This window comes from Rhinatrema bivittatum, chromosome 8 (genome assembly GCF_901001135.1).
Source record: "Rhinatrema bivittatum chromosome 8, aRhiBiv1.1, whole genome shotgun sequence".
NCBI classification, from domain to species: Eukaryota; Metazoa; Chordata; class Amphibia; order Gymnophiona; family Rhinatrematidae; genus Rhinatrema; species Rhinatrema bivittatum.
In genome coordinates, this window is record NC_042622.1 from 79,681,415 (window position 1) to 79,705,604 (window position 24,190).

General features: G+C 46.1%; 1 protein-coding gene across 2 annotated transcripts in view; it reads right to left on the reverse strand.

The window, feature by feature from the left end:
* Positions 1–357: 357 nt before the first annotated feature.
* The window catches only part of WDR34 (WD repeat domain 34), a 131,955-nt gene continuing 108,122 nt past the window's right edge, over positions 358–24,190 (reverse strand). The window contains exons 8-9 of one of the 2 annotated variants that reach the window (XM_029613167.1): positions 980–1,137; positions 358–677 (exon numbers count right to left, since the gene is read on the reverse strand). In XM_029613167.1, coding sequence (XP_029469027.1) covers positions 439–677; positions 980–1,137 — 397 coding nt within the window. In that variant the 3' untranslated portion in view covers positions 358–438. Of the gene's footprint in view, positions 678–979; positions 1,138–20,852; positions 20,976–24,190 lie in introns of those variants that run through there. The other variant, XM_029613168.1, reaches the window with a different exon arrangement.

Genomic DNA, 24,190 nt, shown 5'->3' on the forward strand with positions numbered 1-24,190 from the left:
GAATGAAAATTAGCAGGTAAGAACCAATTTTCCTTTTTAAAACACAGCAGCATTCCTGAACGGTATTGCTTGCCTCCTGGGAATAGTTTGAAATATAATACTCGCCACAAGGAACAGAGGTATCATTAGATATACATAGTATGTGTCCTGTGTTTATGCATATATATACAGGGAGAAGATACTGCTCACAAGGAACAGATAAACTAAAATGCATAAATCCACAATTATGATGTAGGATAGCAGGCTGCTGGCTCCTGTGTACATATACTTGCTCTAGCGCAATTTCAGATATTCTTTATATATGCCTTTGATTACATAAAATAAAACTAAGTTTCTAATTGAGAGAGAACCATTTTATATAAAAACTGTGTTCTTAAGCATATGAGATTTACTAAAAAGAAGAGCCAGAACTACTACTAACTATTTTTTTTTTTTGCTTCAGTCTGTCACCTCACTGGCAAGCTGCTCCAATTGCCTCATCTCTCGGGGTCCTTGTTCTGTAAATTCAGAACTCAGCTGCCAGATCTTCACTATGCCACCGGCATCCCCAGCTGCCAGGAGGTGTGTTTGCTTTTTGTTAAATTCAAGACAATACACAGGTCTTTGTTCTGGGTTTTGCTGAATGGAAACAGCAGGTTGTGAGGAATTCTTCTCAAGGTCAAACAGCAAAACTTCACCTTTTAAAAAAAACAAAACAAAAAAGAAGATCCATATGTAAACAGAACTGGAGGTAGATCATTTGGGCTGGAAACCTGGCCTGAAATTTGACTAATTAAAGATTGTGACAGAAGAATCTATGAGCGGCGGTATATAAAAAACTATAAATAATAATAATAATAATAATAATAATAAAGAGTAGACATCTTACAGGGCCCACTACTCTGGATGTAACTACAGGATAATGTATAGAAAAATCCTTTCTTGGTGATAGATCCCCAGTCCACCCTCATACCTTACTCCCTTTGGATAAAGTACCTACCTTCTCCAGAGGCTGCTGCAAACAGCAAGGGTCGAACAGGAGACCACCGTACACTGAAGAGATATTTGTGGGATAACTGTAGTGAGAGAAGGGGCTTAGCCTGCAGCATAGAGTATAAGTGAATATGTCCATCTGTGCCCGCACTCAAAAACAGATTCCTGCAAGGAGAACACATGGGTCTGACACAAGCATTAGAAGCAAGCTACAGTCATCGTCCCACCCCCCCCAGCACTAGGCAACTACATAATGCAAATCTAAATAGCACAAGATTGCATTTGTTGTAGATACAGGAAATATGGAGAGCAGGCAATTTTCTTGTCTGATCGACTTTGCAGAGAATCAGTTTTTCCAACTTAGCTGATTCAAAGCATCCAAGTTTGGATCCTGAGGATAGGTAACAAAGGAAAGACATAAAAGCAATATAATGCAGGCCCTGATGAAATAAGATGTGAGTAAAACTTAAGAAAATGCATGTTAAACTCTGTTTTTGAGTGCATGAGTAAACTCATAATGCGGTACGCTAATGGGAATTTTAAAATATAAAGCATACTAAAATTTGCACACTGTTGTATGTAGAAAAAGTGGATTGTGCATAAAACATGAGCTGTGCTCAAAGCATGTTTAATGCACATAAATCCCAAATATAGAACCCTCGACCCACAAAGTCCAAGTTCAACCCCATAGATTTACACTAGCTCCAGAAACTTTAAACCACGTCTGAGAAGGAAAAAAGTCTCTAGCATTAAAAAAACACGAGATAAGCCTCTATCCTGGGGAGTAATAGCTAATACCTTGATTTGCATGGAGGAGCACTAATTCATGCACACACAACTTGCGCACTAAGCTCCTTGTTAAATCAGGAGTAAAGCTATATGTGCAAAAAATAAGCACATAGCACAGCACATATTAGAGGTCTCCCAACACTTAAAATAAAACCACTATTTCTGTACAAGTTGGAGAGGATAAATATAGAAGTACAGAAGACCAGCAAGCAGAGGCTTGTAGTAACCTAGGGCAGTGTTTCTCAGCCCTCTCCTGGAAAAAGCAAGTTTGCTTACCGTAAACGATGTTTCGGTAGATAGCAGGATGAATTAGCCATGCTGTCATGGGATCTGTCAATCAGGCCCGGGAGGCGGAGCTTGTCAAAGCAGAGAACAGAGCTTTGCTCTCTGTGGCTGCGCGTGTGTTCCCGCGCAGGAAAGTAACGGAATCTCCTCAGTCTGTGATTAAGCTGTAGTGTAGTCGAAGACTTGGTGACTGCCAGGGAGGAGGGTGGGTCAGCATGGCTAATTCATCCTGCTATCTACGGAAACATCGTTTACGGTAAGCAAACTTGCTTTTTCCCGTCGATAGCAGGGCTGAATTAGCCATGCTGTCATGGGAGTCCCAAGCTCCCGATCACGTCAGTAGTTATATAAGTGTTTGGACGTGATCTTTGACAGTGTGGCAGTCACCGTGGACAGGAGGATAGAGATTGCAGTATTGCTTGCCCTATCTTCGCATCAGTGGCTGTTTGTTGGTCATGGTCATGGCAGTAATGAGATGTGAAGGTATGCAGTGATGACCATGTTGCCGCCTTGCAAATGTCTATGGGTTGCACATTACTTAAGTATGCTAAGGAGGTTGCTACTGCTCTAACTTGGTGAGCTTTAGGAGTAGACTGTAAATGTAAACTCTGTTTGTCATAGCAGAATTTGATGCACTGTGCTATCCAACTGGAGATGGTGCGTTTAGCCACTGGTAGTCCAGGTGCCTTTGGGTCAAAGGAGACAAAGAGTTGAGAAACACGGGAGTCCGAGTTTGTTCTTTCTTTATAGTGTGTTAAAGCTCTTTTACAATCCAGTGTGTGCAGTAGTTTTTCCCTATCGTTCGAATGAGGTTTAGGGAAAAAAGTTGGTAATTCCTTTGTCTGATTGAGATGGAATGGGGTAACTACTTTCTGTAGAAAGGACGGGTGAGTTTGTAACTACCTTCTGGTGATGAAATTGCAAGTATGGAGGATAATGGACCAAAGCTTGTAACTCACTAACTCTTCGTGCTGATGTGACTGCAACCAGAAATACCACCTTCCAGGTGAGGTATTTAATGTATGCCGAATCCATGGGTTCAAAAGGATAAAGCATGAACTGTTCCAGAACTATGTTGAGGTTCCATGGAACTGGAGGTTTGGATACCGGAGGATGAATGTGTGTTAAACCCTTTATGAAACGAGTCAGTAATGGGTGACTGGATATAGGAATGTCATTGATTGGTCTATGATAGGCGCCTATGGCGCTGAGGTGAACTCTGATGGATGATGTTGCTAGACCAGCGACATATAGTGTATGAAGATAATCAATGAGCAATTCCGGGGAGCAGTCCAATGGTGGTACACCGTTGGAAGTGCACCAGGCAGAGTAGCGTTTCCATTTATAGCTATAATTTTTCCTGGTTGAGAGTTTCCTCGATTGTAACAAAATGAATTGTGCTGAAGTGGAAACTCCCTGTTCTGTCAGAAGGAGCCTCTCAATCTCCAAGTTGTCAAGTGTAGAGATGAGTGTAGCGGATGTAGAAGTGTCCCTTGATCTTGGCAGAGAAGATCTTGTCGATTCGGTAATGGAATTGGATCCTTGATGGATAGTCGAAGCAGGAAACTGTACCATGGCTGCCTCGGCCAGGCCGGGGCTATGAGTATCAGTTGAGCTTTGTCCGCTATACACTTCTGAATTGTTCTTGTTATGAGAGGTATGGGAGGAAAGGCATATAAAAGGCCTGTCGTCCACGGAATGAGGAAGGCATCTTGAGCGATCCTGAATTGGCTTGGTTTTATCGAGCAGAATTTGGAAACCTGAGCATTGATCTCTGTTGCAAAGAGATCTATCGAAGGTGTCCCCCACTGCAGAAATATGTCTTGGGCTATTTCTGTATTGAGTGTCCATTCGTGGGGATGAAAGATGCGGCTTAGCCTGTCCGCTCTCGTGTTTGCAACTCCCAGTAGGTAAGTTGCTTGCAGATGTATGCAATCCTTGTGAGCGTGCTCAAAGATTGTCAGGGTCTCCTTGCAGAGGGACCATGAACCGGACCCTCCTTGTTTGTTGATGTAAAACATCGCTACTTGGTTGACTGAGTAGATCATGACCCTGCGTCCCTTCAGGTGGTCTTGAAAGACTCGCAATGCATTGCGAATCGCTCTGAGTTCCAATAGATTTATTTGTAGATTCTGTTCTGAGAGTGTCCATAACCCTTGGGTTTCGTAAGTCTCGAGGTGTGCACCCCATCCCTTGCGAGACGCATCTGTGGTTAGGACTGCATTGTGAGATGGGGGGCTGAACAATGCTCCTTTGGACAGGGTAGAGTCTAGGAGCCACCATGCTATATCTTTTTTCATTTCTGTGGTCAGTGAATACCTTCTGCATCAATGGTTGTGAATGCTGTTTCCATTGGCGCTTTAAACCCCACTGTAGGCGTCTCATGTGTAGCCTGGTGTTGGGAACCATGAAATTCGCCGCTGCCATGTGGCCCAGAATTACTAGGACTTGTCTTGCTGATGGCTTGTGAGTATGTTTCAAGGTGTGTAGAAGTTGACGGAAATGTGATATTCTGTCGTCTGGGAGGTATGCTCTGTTGCACGTAGTGTCTAGGTATGCACCTATGAACTGCAACTGTTGTGTTGGTTGTAGGTGTGATTTTTGAAAATGTATCACCAACCCTAGTTCTTGCAAACAATGTATCACCCGATGGAGGTGATCCAGTAAGATGTTTGGAGTTGAGGCGATTATGAGCCAATCGTCCAGATATGGAAAGATGGTTATACCTTGTTTCCTGAGATGAGCCACCACCACTATCATTCATTTGGTGAAAACTCTTGGTGTAGCCGATAGTCCAAAGGGAAGAACTTTGTACTGGTAGTGTTGATGCCTGTAGCGAAAGCATAGGTAACGCCACGAGGATGGATGGATTGGAATGTGTGTGTAAGCATCCTTCAGGTCGATGGAGCACATCCAATCGTTGGTTTGAATGAGAGGAAGAATTGACTTCGATACCCTTCTGAATTTCTCCTTGGTGAGAAATTTGTTCAACTCCCTTACCCTGTTTCCCCGAAAATAAGACAGTGTCTTAAATTAATTTTTGCTACCAAAGATGCACTAGGCCTTATTTTCAGGGGATGTCTAATACCGTTGAGCTGCTGGCTGCCCCTGCGTCAGCCATGCCTCACCAGTGTGCTGTCAGAGAGGTAGGAGTGTGCAGCATTCATGGTAGTCAGCTTGGGCTGACTCTGCTGCTTTTGAACCTCTGCACACTGCTTGGAAGGGGTCCCCCGACTGGTACTGCCACCATCCCCAGATGTCAGTAATCTTGATGCCACTGTCACTGCTGCCACATGGCTATTGGGGAGGCGCCGATTGCTGCTACTGACACTGAAGCCCATTCTGCTGCCTCCTCTGTGCAGGCCCCGTGGGCTTCCACTTTCTCCATGCTGATCTCATACATTGTGAGATCCGCATAGAGAAAGTGCTATTCTTGCACATTCCCAAAGATTACATGTGCCAATCACTAAAAAGTAATTTATTTTTTTTTTACCTTTGCTGGCTGATGTTAGTTTTCTAATCGGTTGGTCACAGGCTTTTTTTTTTTCCACCTTCCCTTTCTTATTTTTTTGCCAATTCCTTTTATATTGTCCTTTTTTCTTCCGTATTTCTTTTCTCTCCGTCTTCTTCCCTCAAACACAGTCAGGTTCTCATTCTCACATGCATTTCTCTCTCTCACACACACACAGACTCTCACTGTCACATGCTGTCTCTCATACAATCATTCATACACACAGTCTCTCACTGGCACATGCTGACTGACGCTCACACACACAGGCTCTCTCTCACTCCCACATGCTGTCTTGCTCAAGCATAGGCTCTCACCGTCACACGCTGTCTCTCTCACACACACAGAGGCTCTCACATGCTGCCTCTGCAAACATTCAGATCCTCACTCCCACACACAATCTCTCAACTCATCTCATACACGCAAACACACACCCTCTACAGACCCTCAGCCTCTCTCTCACCTCTGGGCCTCCTCTTCGCGGGTCGCCGCAGGATGGGCTCTGCAGCGGCCCTGAACTTCTCGGGCCTCTTCCTCGGCCCTGCTACCGGGCCTCTTCCTCTTCTTGGGCCGCAAGGAGGCTCATGCGGCCGCATGAGCCTCCTTGCGCCCGGGCGTATCGGCTCCCCTCGGGATACCACTGCAGGCCTCCTCTTCGCGGGTCGCCGCAGGATGGGCTCTGCAGCGGCCCTGAACTTCTCAGGCCTCTTCCTCGCTACCGGGCCTCTTCCTCTTCTTGGGCCACTGCGACTTGGGATTCACAGCAGCCCGCGGCGGCTCTTCTGCACGCGCTGATGCTCTTTCTTCTTCCTGCCCATGCGGCTCCGGCAACGTTTACTTCCGGGACCGCATAGGCAGGAAGGAGAAAGAGCATCAGCGCATTTGAACGTGATCTTTTTCTTCAGGCAAGGAGGCTCAGCGGCCGCATGAGCCTCCTTGTGCCCGGGGGCATTGGCTCCCCTCGGGATACCACTGCTCGCGTCTGCCCCTAATACTTTGGAAACTTTATTTAAAAAAAAAAAATAAAAATGACGTCACAGGATTGACCGGCCCACCGGGGGAAGCCCGATCCCCCGATAGGTCAATCCGCCCCTGTTTACAAGGGATGCCTTACTTTCAGGGGAGGTCTTATATTTAAGAATTCGGCAAAATCTCTACTAGGTCTTATTTTTGGGGGATGGCTTATTTTCAGGGAAACACGGTAGGTCTAGCATGGGGCGAAGGCCCCCCCGACTTCTTTGGTATAAGGAAGTACGGGGAATAACATGCTGCTAATTTGGGGTATGGGTGGATTTGTCTAATTGCTTGTTGTTTGCGAAGTAAAGCAATTTCCTCCCCCAGTTGTGGATGGGAACTGTGAGTCTTGAGTGTGGAAAGATGAGGCAAGATGGGTTTTGTGACAAACTGGAGTTGGTAACCTTGACGTACTATCTCCAGAACCCATTGATCTGATGTTATTCTTTCCCAGGCTTTCAGGCAAGCACGAATTCTGCCTGGAGGAGCTTGATGTTGTGGTGGCGGCTGAATAACTAAAAAGACGAAGTCACTTTTGCTGCAGTAGTCGGCTGTTGTGCCTGCTGTCTCTGGTTACGTGGTTTACCTATTCGTTGATTTGATGTACTGTTTTGTGGAGCAGGACGCTGGTAGGAAGGGTATGGCTGGGTACGAAAAGATTGATAAGATCTATAGGGTCTTCTGGCATATGGTTGCCTACGAGTGAATCCCATATAACGACGTGTAGTTGAGTAAATAGGATTCGATGTTAGAGATTGTACTGCTAGAGCTTCTTCTTTTAATTTACTTACTGCGTCCTGAAATCTTTCTCTGAACAGGTTATCTCCTGTACATGGGAGGTTTGTTAGATTCTCGTGCAAGTCGTCACGTATCGAACTTGAACGTAACCATGCTAGTCTTCGGGCTGCAATGGCTGTTGCAGATGCCCTGGATGATGTTTCATGTGCTTCGTAGATTGACCTCAAGAGGTGTCGAGAACACTCTTCCATATCACAAAGAGGCTGAGGTATCTGTTCCGCCACCGAGGAATGTATACCTTTCATAGCTTGCATGCATTCATATAGATATTGTACCATGTAGAACTGATGTTGCATAATTCGTGCAGTTAACATCGAGTTATGGAATATTTTCCTGCCAAACTCATCTAAATATTTGTTGTCTTTTCCCGGTGGGAAAGTGGAATGCAGCTTTGTTTTCTTGAACCTTTGCATCGCCGACTCTACTACAATTGATGCGTGAGGTAATTGTGGTAGAGTGTATAGTGATGCTTTCTTCATAGGAAATTTTATGTCTGTTTTCCTGGAAACGGCTGCAATTGTATAAGGCGCTTCCCAGGATTTTTGTAAGACTGAATGCAGGATCTCTTGTGGTGGAAGAGATGTTGGTTCCACTTGAGTATCAAAAATCTTTAGCAGACCAAGGGTTTCTGCTCTAGGGTCTGTTTCTTTTTGGACCTCTAGATGTAGAATGGTACCCATTTTTTCTAGGAATTTTGGGTATGTAAGGTCTTCAGGAGGGGAATACGGCTCCTCTAGTTGGTCCTGCGAATCCGACAGACATCCCACCGATGATGATGGGGATGTTTGTATTGAAGGAGAATCAAAAGATGTATCATGTATATGAGTTGGCGAGGCTGGTTGGTTTATCATGGGAGATGTCGGTGGTTCTGCCGACTGCTCTTCATGAGACTGTGCTTTGTTTCGTAGCATTATCATCTTCAATGTTAGTCATTTTGAATGATGATTGCAGCGTCTCGTAAAATCCTGCTAACGATTGAGACAATCGTTAGCAGGATTTTGAAAAAATGCTTCTCTTGTATGAGAGGGCATTACCATACGATTGTCTTGTTGTTGTGGGATACTTGTTTGAGGTGAAGTTGTTGGAACTTGCCTGTCCCTTTGTATTTTATTGACTGAAGTATTTCTTAAGTCTTCCGAATCTGAAGAAGTGTTAGAGGAAGAAATTTGTACCACTTCTCTTTTTGAGCAGGTAGGAGATGGAACTTTACGAGATGATTTAGAAGTCGAAGGACTTATCTCCCATGTAGCACTTCTTTTTGTTAATTTTTTAAAATGGGAGTGACTTGAGTGCTTATGATAGTCATCAGATGATGAATCAGTATCTGTGGCTTCAGCCTCCGAAGAAGGGCTGTGTGAAGAGTATCGTTTTCGCTTCAACTCTGTCCTTAATTTTTGAGGTGAATAATTATGGTTTATACGCGCAGATTTTGATCTATGCGCTGATTTAGATTTATGCGCGGATATATGTTTACGCGCAGATGTAGAGTTATGCGCAGGTATGCACGTATAAGCGGCTATAGACTTATGCGCGCTTGTAGATCTGTGTGCGGAAATAGATCTGTGCGCGGTTGTAGTTGTATGCACATATTTTCTTGATCCCGAGCGCACAGGGGTTATCGGCGCCAATGTGTTCGGCGCCATGCGCATAAGTGTTTCTGCAGTCTGCGCCGTACGCGCAGGTTTCCCCGGCGCCGTGCGCGTATCTGTTCCGCGCAGTGGTTTCTTCTGCGCCATGCGCGCAGGAAGCACTAGGTTGTGCACAGACTCTGTCTTCGGCGCTGATAGTAGAGTATGCGCAGACGGTGCCGGGGGCGCAGAAGTCGGCGCCGAGGTTTCCTTCTCCAATGAGGTATGTTGCGGCTCTATATTGGCTCTGAGGATTTCTGAGAATCCATTGGCCTTCGTCTTTTTGGTTTACCCTTACCTCCTAGAGTGGAGGATTTAGGATCAGACGAGAAAGTTTTCTTTTTTGAAGGAGCCGATGAAGTTAACGGGCCAGGCGATGAGTGAGCCTCCGGCTCTCGTGAGGCAAAATGTTCCTGAAGCCTATAGGCCCTTTGTTTTAATGCTCTAGGTGACATCCTAGAGCAAAACTCACAATCCTCTCGATTGTGATGTGGTCCGAGACATTTGTAACATCGGTCGTGTCCGTCCGTGACCGACATTATTTTACCACGACAGGGTTTAAAACCCGGTTTTGACATTTTAATTCTGTTTTTAAAACTGAGGAGAGATCAGCTCCGCGTGCGATCCCGCTCGCGGAAAAAACAGACTGAGGAGATTCCGTTATTTTCCTGCGCGGGAACACACGCGCAGCCGCAGAGAGCAAAGCTCTGTTCTCTGCTTTGACAAGCTCCGCCTCCCGGGTCTGATTGACAGATCCCATGACAGCATGGCTAATTCAACCCTGCTATCGACGGGAAACACATCTATCAACTTAGATTTTCAGGATTGCCATAATAAATATATGAGATAGATTTGCATACATTTAGGATTCAGATTATGCAAACCTATCTCATGAATATTCATGGTTTCCTGAAAGTCCAAATGGTTAGGTATGCCTCAGGAGAAGGTTGGGAAACAATGACCTAGGGAATAAAACTGAAAAGGCAGCAAATCATAGGGAAAGAAAAGGGCAATTTTCAAATTTACCTGCAAAAAAAAAAAAAAAATCCTTTGAAAATTACCTCAAATGAATAGATTTGACCTTCCAGTATTACTCCAGGCATTAGGGAGAAAAAAAAAACTGATAGACGGCTGGATTGTTGGATATTCCATATCCCTGACTATGGAGGCAGTCTGTAAGGAAAACCTGGGAAAGAGGGCTGGAAAGAAGAGAGAGTAAGAACAAGAAGGAAACTTAAATTCCCAAAAGACACAGGAGCTTTAAAGAGGGAGGAACCGCATGGACCTTAAATCATCAAGGGAAGGAAGATGCTCAGGTGGGTTGGGAGCAGGCTGAGAATTTTCCAGAAGGAGAGGAAGAACAGGAAAAGGAAGGTACTCTACTAGAACCAGCAGAAGAGATGGAAATAGAGGTGAGCAACCTGAGCCAACAGACTGAGGCAACCAGTGGTGGAAACCTCCCTGGGAAGAGGATACTCCAAGGAGCTTTGCAGGTTAGAATCTTTGTGGAAATACTGGGGTACATTTTAAAAAACAGCGCACGCGCGAACAAAAGTACGCCGGATTTTATAAGATACGCGCGTATCTTATAAAATCCGGGGTCGGCGCGCGCAAGGGGGTGCACATTTGTGCAACTTTGCGCACTGAGCCCTGCGTGTGCTGCCCGTTCCCTTCCACCCCCCCCCCGCACCTTCCCCTCCCTAACCCCCCCTACCTTTATCGCACAAGTTACACCTGCACCGATGGCACGCTGCTGCGCCATCACCTGACCTGGGGGCTGGTCCGGAGGCCTTGGTCACGCCCCCCGGAAAGCCCCTGGGCTGGCACCACACCCCCCGGAATGCCCCGAGCGTTGCGTCGCCCCCCCCCCCCCCCCCCCGACACACCCCCTAGCAAAGCCCCGGGACTTACGCGTGTCCCGGGGCTTGCGCATGCCGCCGAACCTATGCAAAATAGGCTCGGCGCGCGCAGGGGTTTTTTTTTTTAAGGGTTACGTGCTTAACTTAAGCGCGTAACCCTTTTAAAATCCGGCCCACTGTGTAGAAGGATAAAGCTGCAGCCAGAGAGGAAAGGAGAAAGTCTAACCCTCAGCAGGAGGTTTCGGTGGGAGGTAGCAGAAGGGCCTGGTCCCTTCAGAACCAGGCCCATAGAACCTGAGTTGGTCATAAGCTGTGGAGAAAGCAGGGGCATAGATACTGCATATTGTTAAAGAAAGAGTGGCTTTATTAAAGCAGAAGTTGATGTTTGATTAAGTTTGTGTTCCTGAACATACCCAGATCATTCCAGACTAGTGGGTTTTGCATCCCTACCAGCAGATGGAGTCAGAGAACAAAACTTTGAGGCACTGCTACATTACTGAGAGTGCCACCTTCAGTTCCTCGGTATTTCTCTGACTCCAGCAGATGGTAGAGGTGCAAACCTGCAGTCTATTTGTTAATAAAAATAAAATAAAATGGGGGGGGGGGGAGGAACGACGGTGCGACAGTTCTTTGTCCTCGCTGTTTCAGTGGGCCAGTGAGGCCGGCTAGTGTGGTGATCATGATCGGGGGAGCATGCCGGCAGGGGCTGGTTTGTGGCGTGGCTGCAGTCCCGAGGACTGAGTTTTGTGTGCCGCATTTCGCCAACGTTGCGAATGCGGCCTAGCGGGTAGTGCACCGCATGGTACATGGAGAGCCTTAATGGTGCCAAAGCAGAAGACGGCCACGTGCCGCGCTTGTGGCTCATCTGTGGCGTGGCGGGATGCCCAGTCCCTCTGCCCGGAATGCAGATCAGGGCAGGAGGGTTCCTAGGTGGGGGGCTGTGGAGGGAAGCAAGGCTTCCATTTGGCCGGGCCTATTCCTGATGCCACTAAGGAGGAGGTTGCGATGCGAGAAAGCGATTGCCTGCCTCCCCTTTCCCCGGTGGGGCAGGGAGCCTCTAATGGGGAGGAGGATTCAATGGACAGTCCCTCAGGTTTGGGGGAAGATGGTTCGGGGTATTTTTCCCCAGAATTTATTCTCCTTTTACACAAAGCCTACCTAGCAAGGAGAAGCTCCAGGAGAAAACTGGCTGTGGAGCGGCCGCGGTGCCCCATGGATAAGAAGCCCAAGATGGCCTCACAGGGGGCTGGTGATATCCTACGGCACCTGCGGTTACATTGGGCAGGTGCCGACGGCTCTCCCAGGGATGGTGAGGATTCGGATGAGTCGCAGGAGGACCTTCTCAATCACTACAGGATGGACCCGGATGCGGCTTCAACCTCCGATGCAGTGGATGGCTCCAAGGATGACCCTGATCCAGATGAGTTTCTGGTACCTGAAGGGGATGCATTTGTTCAGGTGGGAAGAGCAGCAGCCTCTGATTCCTCAGGCTCTGCAGGAATTAGGCATGAAGGTCACTCAGGAGTCGGCTAATAAAGGGGTTAATCTGGTCCTGGATGGGCTGAGAGGGCCCACAAGTGCTTTTCGTTTGCCAAAGAAGATCCGGAAGTTGGTGAACCAGGAGTGGGACATCCGAGATGATGGTCTGAAGATGGGCAGAGCAATGGCTAAGCTTTATCCTTTGATGAAAGAAGCCCTTGACCTGCTGAAGGTTCTGAAAATGGACACAGCTGTTTTGGCTGTTACCAAAAAGATGACAATTCCAGTGGCAGGGTTGCTGCCCTGAAGGGATGTGCAAGACTGCAAGCTGGAGGTGCAGCTCAAACGGATGTTTGAGGTCTCTGCATTGAGTCTACGAGCAGCTGTCTGCGCCAGTTTGATGCAGAGGGCCTGCCTGTGTTGGGTTCAGAAGGCTCCAGAGCATACAGCTTCAGGAGACGGCGGTTCCTTGCAGTTAGCCTGCCTGGAAGCTGGGATCGCCTATGGGCAGATGCATTGTATGATTTGGTGCATATGTCCGCTCGTAGTATGGTTTTGTCGGTGGCGGCCCGTAGGCTTCTGTGGCTGCGCAATTGGTCAGCAGATTTGTCGTCCAAGGTCCAGCTCTGTAACCTCCCTTTCAAGGGGAACCTTTTGTTTGGGGAGGACTTGGATCAGTTGATAAAGGTGCTGGGGGAGTCGAAGGGGAACAGGTTGCCGGAGGACAGGAAACCCAGTAAGGTGGTGTTTCCAGCTCGGCCTCATTTTCGGAATTCTCACATGTTCCGGTCCTGCAAGTCCTCTTCTGGCTCCATGGCGAAGCAGGGCATTGGACATCAGCAGTTCTTTTGTGGAGCCCACAGGTCAGCCAGAGATGGGACAGGTCAGGGCTCTGGAGGCAGAAAGTCAGCACAATAAAGCCAGGGTTCCCCACTCCTACATAGAAGTTGTAGGAGGCAGATTGTCCAGCTTTTGCAAGGAATGGGAAAGGATTACCTCAGACCGGTGGGTTCTGGAGGTAATAAGAGAGGGTTACGCTCTAGAATTTTTGTGCCCGGTAAGGGAGGCCTTTGTGGAGTCTCACTTGGTCTCCCACAGCAAATTGGAGGCCATATGATGGACTCTGCAGAGGTTACTCCACCTAAAAGCCATAGTTCCTGTCCCATTGGCAGAGCAGGGACAGGGAAGGTATTCGGTTTACTTTGTGGTTCCCATAAAAGAGGGGTCCTTTCGTCCTAATATCGACTTGCAGAAGGTAAACCAGTCCCTTTGAGTCCCATGCTTTTGCATGGAGACGTTGTGCACTGTAGTGTGCAAGGGAGAGTGCTTGGCTTCCCTAGATCTCATGGAGGCGTACCTGCACATTCCCATTCGGATCATCAGAAGTTTCTTCGTTTCATGGTGTTGGGCCAGCATTTTCAGTTCCGGGCCCTCCCTTTTGTTCTGGCAACGGTGCCACGCATGTTCACAAAAATGATGGTAGTGGTGGCAGCGGCCCTTCGCAAGGAAGGAATTTTGGTACATCCGTACCTGGACGCTTGGCTGATTCGAGCGAATTCCAAGGATGAATGCGAGAGGTCTCTCCAGAGTGTAATGATCACCATGCTCGATTGGGTCATAAATGTGCAGAAGAGTCATTTGGAACTGACATCCTTGGTTTCCCTGGGAGCCCTTTTCAACACTCCGGCAGGGCAGAGTCTTCCTGGCAGCGGACTGGGTGGTGAAATTGCAATCCCAGGTGAAGCGTCTCCTTTGGCTGGCGGTGCCGACAGTGTGAAACTATTTGCAAGTCCTGGGGTCCATGGCTTCCACATTGGACTTGGTTCCCTGGGCTTTTGCACACATGAGGCCTCTGCAACGCGTGCTGTTGTCAAGGTGGAGTCCTTTGTCGTTGGAGTACCATCTTCTCTTGCCTCTGCTTTGAGAATCTAGGTCCAGTCTCTCGTGGTGGCTGTCTCATCTCAGTTTAGAGAAGGGGATGGCCCAGGAACCCCCGGACTAGGTGGTGGTTTCCACAGACACAAGTCTCTCCGGTTGGGGCTCAATTTGCTTGGGCTGGTCGGCACAAGGTCTTTGGCTACCAGGTGAAAGACCCTGGTCCATCAATCGCCTTGAGACGAGGGCAGTCCATCGAGCCCTGGAGGTATTCCTGCCCCTGGACAGGGGGCGGATGATTCGGATGTTCTCAGAAATGCGACAGCGGTGGCGTACGTCAATCAGCAAGGTGATACAAAGAGTCATGCCGTGGTGCTGGAAGCTCAGGGTTTTGTTTCTTGGGTGGATCGGCATCTTGAAGGTCTAGCAGCATCGCATGTTGCAGGAGTAGACAAAGTGCAGGCGGATTTTCTCAGCAGGCAACAGCTTGATCCAGGGAAGTGGGATGTGTCCCCCGCAGCGTGGAATTACATCTGTGCTAGGTGGGGCATTCCCCAATTGGATTTGATTGTGACGTGAATCAACTCAAAGACGGAGAGATTTTTCAGTTGAAGAAAAAAAAGAGGTCGGTTCTGTGGGCCTCAATGTTTTGGTGTGCCCTTGGCCGACAGGAATCCTTCTATACATGTTTCCCCTGTTTTATGTGCCTGAGGACCTGACCTCATTGGTCAGGTCCTCAGGCACATAAAACGCATTCCGGGAGTGCGGTGCTGGTGACGCCAGAGTGGCCACTGCAACCGTGGTTCGCAGATCTGGTGCAGCTCGCGGTAGAAGGTCCTCTCAGGCTAGCTCATCTTCCAGGGTTGCTGCGTCAAGGGCCCATATTCTCGGATCAGGAGGATCGATTCTGTCTTGCAGCCTGACTTTTGAAAGATGGAGGCTGCGTTTAAAGGGTTACTTTGAGCAGGTTATTTCCACACTTCTTCAGGCTAGGAAACCAGCTACATCCATGTCTGGAAAGTTTTTGAAGTGTGGTTGTCTTCAGCATTGGCTGGACCCCCTGGCAGTGGAGGTCTTGCATATTTTTTTTTTTTTTTCTTTTTAAATTTTATTGGCAACAAGATCAATAACATAGCCATAGTCACTTCAAATACAAACCACTGAAATATACAATAAAGCTTTTACAACCAATGTCTTGCCATTCTTTTCTGGTTTTCCCCCACCTCCCCCCCCTCCCCCCCATACCAGCTAATATTTACTCCGAGGATGGGAGCCTTGAGATTGGCTGCCTCCTTCATAGCCCCAGGGAGCTCCCTTAATGTCACCATGTCCATAGAGCCTAGCCTCTCCGGATCTCCGCCCCCAATTGGCCCTTTACAACCCCAATGTTCTCCCGATGCTCAAAGTGCATTATACCAATGGAGAAAGGGCTCCCAGATGAGGACATGCTTTGCCACGGCATCCTGCTGTGTGGCCCTTAGATATAGCCACGAGTGCATAAGCCATAGCCGGTGGGTAACTGACTCCACAGCCGGCTGCCTGTCCTGCTTCCAATGGGCCGCCAGTTCCTGACGCGCCGCACTTAACACGTGATGCACCAATTGTCTCACCCTCCTCGGCCACTTCTCTGGAAAATCGGACAGCAGAAAAAATGCCGGTTCATGGGACATGGGCACATGTAGCATCTGTATAAGCGTCTGCCGAATCCATTTCCAGAATGGTAAGATAATGGGGCATTCCCACGAGGTCTTGCATATTTTAAAGTTCCTGCAGCAGGGGCTGTCCAAAGGTTTAGCGTACAACTCACTTCTCGTGCAGGTGGCAGCTTTGGGGGTGCTCAAAGGCAAGTTTCATGGTTGGACACTTGCTGCTCATCTGGATGTAATCAGGTTCCTCAAAGGGGTAAAGCATGTGTGTCCCCGCTTCGAAAGACTTGTCTGGATTGGAGTCTAAAACCTGGTTCTCCGTGTCCTGTGCGGAGCCTCATTTGAGCCTTTGAGAAGAGCGACCCTGAAGGATTTGATGCTGAAGGTGGTGTTTTTGGTGGCCATTTGCTCTGCTAGGAGGATTTCGGAGCTCCAGACTCTGTCTTGTAGAGACCCATTTTTGCGGATTTACAGCGACAGGGTGTCTTTGCAAACAGTGCCTTCCTGTGTGACAAAAGTGGTGTCTTCCTTTCATGTCAGATGTTGGAGCTGCAGTGGTTTCTGGAGTGGTCGAGGGATTCCTCTCAAGATAGAGAGTTGCATCTTTTGGATGTGTGGCGGATTCTCTTATGCTATTTAGAAGTTACGAATGCGTTTCGTCGCTTCAATCATCTTTTTGTCTTATGCGTTGGAGTGAAGAAAGGGGACAAGGCGTCTAAGGCTACCATCTCTCATTGGCTCAGGGAGGTGATTTGCTCAGCGTGCATTTGTAAAGGTCGGCAGATCCTTGTGGGTTTGAAAGCGCACTCCACAAGGGGGCAGGCCACGTCCTGGACTGTCAGCTTCTGTCACCGCAGAAGATTTGTAGGGCTGCGGTGTGGTCTTTGATTCATACTTTCACCAGAAATTATCAATTAAATGTGAGGGCGCAGGACGAGGCGTCCTTTGGTGAGTCCTTGTGGGTCTTTCAGGTTCCCTCCCATTTTAGGGGTGCTTGGGTACTTCCCACTGGTCTGGACTGATCTGGATATGTTCAGGAAAAGAAAATTGGTTCTTACCTGCTAATTTTCGTTCCTGTAATACCACAGATCAGTCCAGAGGCCCACCCAGTTGACTCCGAAAGACTGAATTTTCCTGCCACTTTAAAAAAAAAAAAAAAAAAAGAGAAAGTGAAGAAGTTAGTAAGCAAAATCTTTACTATAAGGATTATCATTGTTGGAGAGGATCCGCAGTGCTCTAGTTCTCATGTTGTTTCGTTGTGGAAGCGCAAAGTTTACAGTTTTTAGGGGTTTCCAACCCTTTCATCCCTTTCGCCCATTCGAGGGGTGCTTAGATTAATCTTGGCTTGGTTAGAGGTCAATACTGAGGGACTGCAGGTGGCACGCTCAGTTATGTAGCAGTGCCTCAAAGTTTTGTTCTCTGACTCCATCTGCTGGTAGGGATGCAAAACCCACTGCTCTGAACTGATCTGTGGTATTACAAGAACGAAAATTATCAAGTAATAACCAATTTTCCTTTATAAAGACTGAAAACTGTCAGAATGGCTGGGAAGTGCATTTTAAACCAGCTCACCAGTCCAGGTGAAAGGAACTGAATACAGAGCTGTTACACTCTGGGAAAGGAATGGGGTAAGTTTGGGGACTAACAATATAACTACCAGCTAAATAGAGATCGAAGGCCACGGGATCTAGTAACTGATATTATCAACAGAAGAGAAAGCAAGTCGGAAATTATGACATTTGATGTTAGAAGTGGGGGATATTAGTGGTTGTTGCTGTTTGGTCTGCTGCATCAACAACTGTTGGATCATCTAATGAATGGTCTCTTGCTGTTTCAGGATTTGTTTCACCATACACTTTAACATGCCTTCCAACGCCATCCTGGAGCTCCAGAAACACAAAGAGAGAGAAATAACCCCAAATGCAGCAACATCACAAATCCACTTTCTCCCCTTCCCCTTGGTATATGCACTGTCTACCCGGTCTCCAGTGGTATCCTTACCTCAGTGTTAATATTTCCACTTAGTACTGCTAAGACTCCCACCACTGGTTACCCCCTAGTATTAGATACCTGGTAGAATAGGTTACCCTTACCTTATTCTTAGTTGAGTTTTTAGATTGCTAAGGGTCCATGTGTTCCTTGTAGCCAGTTTCCTTTGCTGCATAGTTCTTCCAAGGATCCTACTTCTTACACCAAATGTCATAATTTCTGACTTGCTCCATCGTCAGTCGATAGCACTGGTTACCAGATCCCTTGGCCATGGTATGCTTGCAGGCAGTAAGTTTCCTCATATAGTAAAAACCTGTTGCAAGTCTCTGAGGCATAGCTTGCAAAGAAAAAATGGTCATGTTCTTCCAACAAAATGTTATCTCTCAAGGAGCTCGTGGTGACATTTTGCCACAAGGGGCACGTTTTGAACATCATGTTCCAGACCAAGACATTTAAAAGGCACAGATCATGTAGGTCTGCTGCAGACATCCTTTTTTTTTTTTTTTTACATTTATCACAGGATATAAAACGGGCTTTTCCTTTTCTTTCTGAAGAAGTCTGATTAAATTTTTCTTCTATTTTTTCAGCACAAAAAAAACCCCACTGAATTTTCCAGCCATAAAGACGAGCAGAAAATAAAATACTGCGCAAGGGTTGCAAGGTAGAAACTACCACGCATGCTCAGAAGAGTCTAAAAAAGCTTTTGAGCGGAGAGAGAATGGAGAGAGCTGGATGAAACTCATCTTGTGCGGCTACTTGTGCTGCTTGTCCATCGAGAATAAAATGGAAAATATATTTGATAAAATGAGGAAGACAGATAGAAAAAAACTGAAAGATGCACCTACAAAGGTTAAGAATGTACAACAGGCATGGACATTGTTTAAAAATAATCTTAGAAGCACAGTCCAGATGTATTCTACACATTAATAAAGGTGGAAGGAAGGACAAACGACTGCCAGCTTGGTTAACAGGTGAAGTGAAAGGGTATTTTAGCCAAAAAAAACTTCCTTCAAAAATTGAAGGAACATGCCACTCCCCATCCCAGGGTAGACGCATCCATTGTCAGAACAATTTATATTGGAGGAATATGAAAAGGAGACCCCCTGCACCAAACTGAAAATTTCTCACCACCAGTACAAGGAAGTCCAGAGTGACTTTGATACAGTCCCGAATATCCTGAGTAGTCTGAAACCACTGGGACTGAGGGTCCATTGGGATCTTCTCATGTGCAGGCATACCATGAGAGTAACATGCATGGTTGCGGCCATGTAGCCCAAGAGCCTCAACGTGTGCCACACTGACAACTGCTGGCTTGCTTGGATCTCTGCCGTGATGGCTAGAGTGATAGCCCCCTGCCATGGATGGAAGGCTTTGGCCTGAGCTGTGTCTAGCAGAGCTCTGATGAACTCCAATTGAGGTGATGGGCTGAGATGGGGTAGTTGATGACTAACCTTAGTGACTCCAGCACTTGGATGGTCAAGCACATGGACTTTCTCAGCCCCTGCCCGAGAGGTGCTTTTGATCAGCCAATTGTCCAGATAAGGAAACATGTGCACTCCTTGTCAGTGAAGATGCACCATGGCTAAGCATTTTGTGAAAACACGTGGGGTGGACGCTAGCCCAAATGGCAGAACATGATACTGGAAGTGTTGGTTTCCCACCACAAATCTGAGATACTCCTGGTGACTGGGGAAGATCTTGATATGAATATAGGTGTCTTTTAGATTGAGGGAGCACAACCAGTCCCCTTTTTGAAAAAAAAAAAATAAATCGAATCACGTTGCCCAGGGAAATCATCTTGAACTTTTCATTTTTTTAGAAATCTGTTCAAGGCCCTTGGGTCTAGGATAGGACGGAGTCCCCAGTTTTCTTTGGAATCAGGAGGTACTTAGAGTAGAATCCCCACTCTCTTTACCCTGGTGGAACGGGATCAACTGCCCTGGCCACTAATAGGGATGTGAGCTCAGGGAGAAGTAAATCATGACAAACTACAAGTCCCCAAGATGGACTTGGAGGGTAATTTGGTGGGACATCCAATAGGTTTATTCTGTAACTCCTCCGTACAATTGAGGACCCATATATCAGAGGTAACACTGGGCCACTGGTTCGCATAGAACTACTGCTTGTCCCCAACCAGTAGGTCCTCCAACACGAGTACCAGGATGTTGGCTATGCTCTCTCTGGTCCAATCAAAACCCTATCCCTGGAGTTGACTGAGATGCCGTCTGGGGCTTAGGGGACCCTCTGTTGCCTGAGGCGGCTACGAGGAGCCTGCTGCAATCAGGACTGACACGGTAATTAAACAGAGGGAAATCCTAACACAACTCTCTGATATCCTATAAGCTATATTACTTCACAGAGAGACAACATACATAATATAATTTATTATTTATTTAGAAAACACAAGGTATTCACCTATCTAAACATTTTAAAATCTAAACTTACACATTCAACCACCATTCACACACCAACATAAAAATTCTGTGTGACACAAACAATTCTAAATTACAATTAACCAATACACATCGTTATTATAATTTTAAGACAAAAATTTATTTTATATTGCTTGACTTATTTTGTATATCCTTTCCATGTCCTGTCCATGTCCTGTCCAACAAAGGATCTCCTTGTTTCGCCTTCCAATCAGGCTTCCTCAGGGACTTGGTCTCAAAAAAGCCAGTTGATTTTCTCCCAATATTTCTGTCTTGAGACCTCTTATATTTATATCCTTACTAAACAACCAAAAACAACATACAAAAACTTTATCATTTTCTTCAAAAAGTTGATGAATCAACCAATGACCATTATATTAACCCACAGCTTACCTCTCAGAAAATAGAAAGCTCCACACAATGTTTATTCTACCTTCAATATAAGTCAGGGTTATTTCCAAACGGACACCTCTTCCAGAATCAACTTTTGATCACTACAATAAAATAGCCAAGACGTTATATAAACCTTACCCCAGAAAACTATCCCAAACTTTTACCCCATATCCCAATTTACTCACACAGCTCAATAATGAAAAACGTTACAACCAAGCATCAACACTGGTTCCAAGCCTCCAATAGTATTCCTCCGATAATTCATAAGCCTTAATTCATTATGGAACCTTGCGTGTGCCTCATTGTATCTATTAAAAACCAACAATAAAACATTCTTTATAACATATCCTTTAAATACAAACTTACCATTTACTTTATAACACTCCTAACCACAATCAATTCACCTTCGCCATACTTACGTGTGACCTGACGTAACATTCTACGCCGGAAATGAAGTAACGATGTTGAATACCTGAAACTTTATATACTATCCTTCAAACAATTCATTTCTCCACCCCTTCAATTAGTTCTCATTTAGAAAAATGCATGCCATTCAATGGCATCATTTAAACCCAATGACTGAGACAGCAGAGGATAATGTTTCCTTGGGCAGAAGAAAGACTTCCTCAGACCTGATCTCTGAGTCCTCCTAGATGAGGAGGCCGGGTCATGAGTGCTTGCGGAGAGTTGCTGGAGCATTGCATAGTGATAATGTATATGTGCTATTGCATCCTTCACATGATCTCTAAAGAGATTCTCTCCTGTGTACAGCACATCAGCAAGTCATTCCTGCACCTCTGGACGGAGATCATAGGACCACAGCCAGGCGAGTCTGTGGGCTCCAATCCCTGAGGCAGAGACCCTCTATGCCACTTCGAAAACGTAGATCGAACAGACCTTGTGTTATTCACCAGTGACTGGAGGGCGTTGTGCTGCTGCTGAGGAAGGAACTCAGCCACTTCTTGCGCCTGCTTCAGGATGTCCTGCATGTACTCGCCCATGAAAAGCTGGTAAGCCACTATGCAGGCAGTAAACACAGCTCCCTAAAAAACCTTCCTCCCAAGAGTATCCATGGTCCTCTTGATTCTCCCAGGGGGCACTGAGGAGTGGAACCACGTGCACTTGGCCTTTTTGAGAGTGGATTTGATCACTACCAATTGGTGTAATAGTTGGCACTTGTCGAATCCGGGAACCTTCTGGACAAGATACACTGCGTCCGCCTTCTTTGAAGTTTAAATCTTTTTATTAATTTTCACATAGGAAATAAACCCAAACTCCGGTATACATGGTTGTAACAGAAAAAAAATCCAACAGGAGCTTTGTGACAAAATAAACAGACAATCATAGACAGGTGCGTATGTCCGTAGTGGGTACAGTAACAGCAATTCCAGATCGAGCCCATCAGTAACCATGCAACCTCTAACTAAGGAACATAGTAGGACAATGAGTGGCATTAATGAATTATGCTACAGTTTCCAGTATCAGCACTATATCTTTACAAACTCAATTATGTGAACTGGTAATGCTGAACTGTTGTTGCTTCAATATTCCAGAATCAACCCTCCCTTATACCCCCCCCCCCCCCCCCCCTCCCAGTGTACAGCATAGGAACAGAATTGTGTTATTTTCAGAAGAACTATACATTAAAGAGACAGACAAAAACCATTAATTGAATATCCAGAAAAATGATTAAACATGTAATTGAGCGACAAGGTGGAACCTCCATTGGTAGAGTCCCCATGATAAAGCCACCAAAGTTGGTTATGTGACTATGGGACGGGAGTAGACACTATCTATCATAGTCCCGCCTCATAAGCCCTGCTACTAGTCGGGTACCTTTTCAAGCATCCTGTGCCATATGTGTTAAGTTATCAAGTTGCTGTTGACTGAAGAAGGGTCCCCAAAGCTTAGAGAATTCCTCCTTCTGTTTATGGGGTTGTGTATTGGCAGTCATTTGTTCAAAAGTTGCTAACTTAATCATTTTGTTCAGCCAGTGTTTGAATTGGGGGGCTTCCATTGATACCCAATAAGTCAGAATGGTTTGTTTAGCCAAAAGCCCCGCTTTGTTCACAAATAAGGTTATGTATGTGTTAAGATGAATGTCAGGCGTTAAGTCGCTACCTATCAACCATAATTGCAGAGATAGAGGGATATCACGCCCCCACACTTTGGAGCAGAATAACTGTATTTGAGTCCAAAAGTCTTTAAGTTTAGCGCAGGACCAAAAACTATGTATAAGGTCACTAATACCCTCACCGCATTTCAGACACTGAGAGGATTCGCTAAGGCCAATTCTATATGCAAGGTTATGTGTGATTATATAACTGCCAAATAAATTTAAATTGCAACTCTCTCAAAGTGACAGTTTCTGTTATACCTCTAATGTTACTGAGATACTTTTTAACTATGTCAGGAGTTATCTGTAATTCCGCAATTCCATTCCATTTTTCACTAATTACTCCGAAAGCAGAGGTGCCCATCAGTTGTTTCAGAACTTTGGAAAATATTGTACAGAACATTTTCATCTTAACTTTAAGACCCAACAATCCTTCTAATTGTGACCTATGAATAGTCGACATCGTATGCAAGCCAGTGGTCTGAACATAGTGCCTAAGTTGGAGGAAGGCGAAAAAATCCCTTGATGGGGGATCAAAAAGTGTCTGGAGTTCCTGAAAACTATGCATATAATTTGTACTGGGATGGATAACTTGTATGATATGCTTCAGTCCTTTGGAAGCCCACTGCTGGAAAACGATGTGATCCCGTCCAGGATGAAAGTGGGGATTGAAACAGATGGGCATGAAAGCTGTGCAGGTCTTGAAAATACCTAGTCGCTTACATAAGTGAGCCCAAGCTTGTCTGCCCATCTGCACTAAGAAAAATTGTTTACAGTCTGCCAGCAAGATTGCATTGTCTAACTAGATCAATGTCGCTGGTGAAAAGCCTTGGAGGCTAGCTTGAAGAAAGGCCGTAGGAGAAAAGTATTCAGTATCCAAAAGCCAGTCTCTAATGTGTCGTAACATGCAGAGTAGATTATATTGTTGAAAATCTGGACACGCCAATCCATCCTCATCTTTTGCGCAGGTCAGGTGACTCAAGGCTAATCGTGCTTTACGCCCCTTCCAAATAAAGTTCCGGAGAGCTTTATTAATGGCTCTCAAGTCGTTATTAGTTAGCCATCTCGGGAGCATCTGAAGTATGTATAACCATTTAGGTAATTCCACCATCTTTAGTAATTGGATCCTGCCCACCAACGACAGTGGCAAATTTTGCCATTTTAATAATCGCCTCTGCATCTTATCAAGAGCCGGCCCTACGTTTGCCCTATAAATGGCTGGAAGTAAGTTTGATACCTGAACACCCAGATATTTTATAAAGCCATGTGCCCATTTAAGTGGAAAGGGTGAGCCCCAGGTTTGTTGTAAATTACCAGCAATATCTAAAGCTTCTGACTTGTCCGTATTTATTTTTAGGCCGGAGAAACGGCCATAGCGAAGTTGGAGAGCAAGAACCCTAGGCAGTG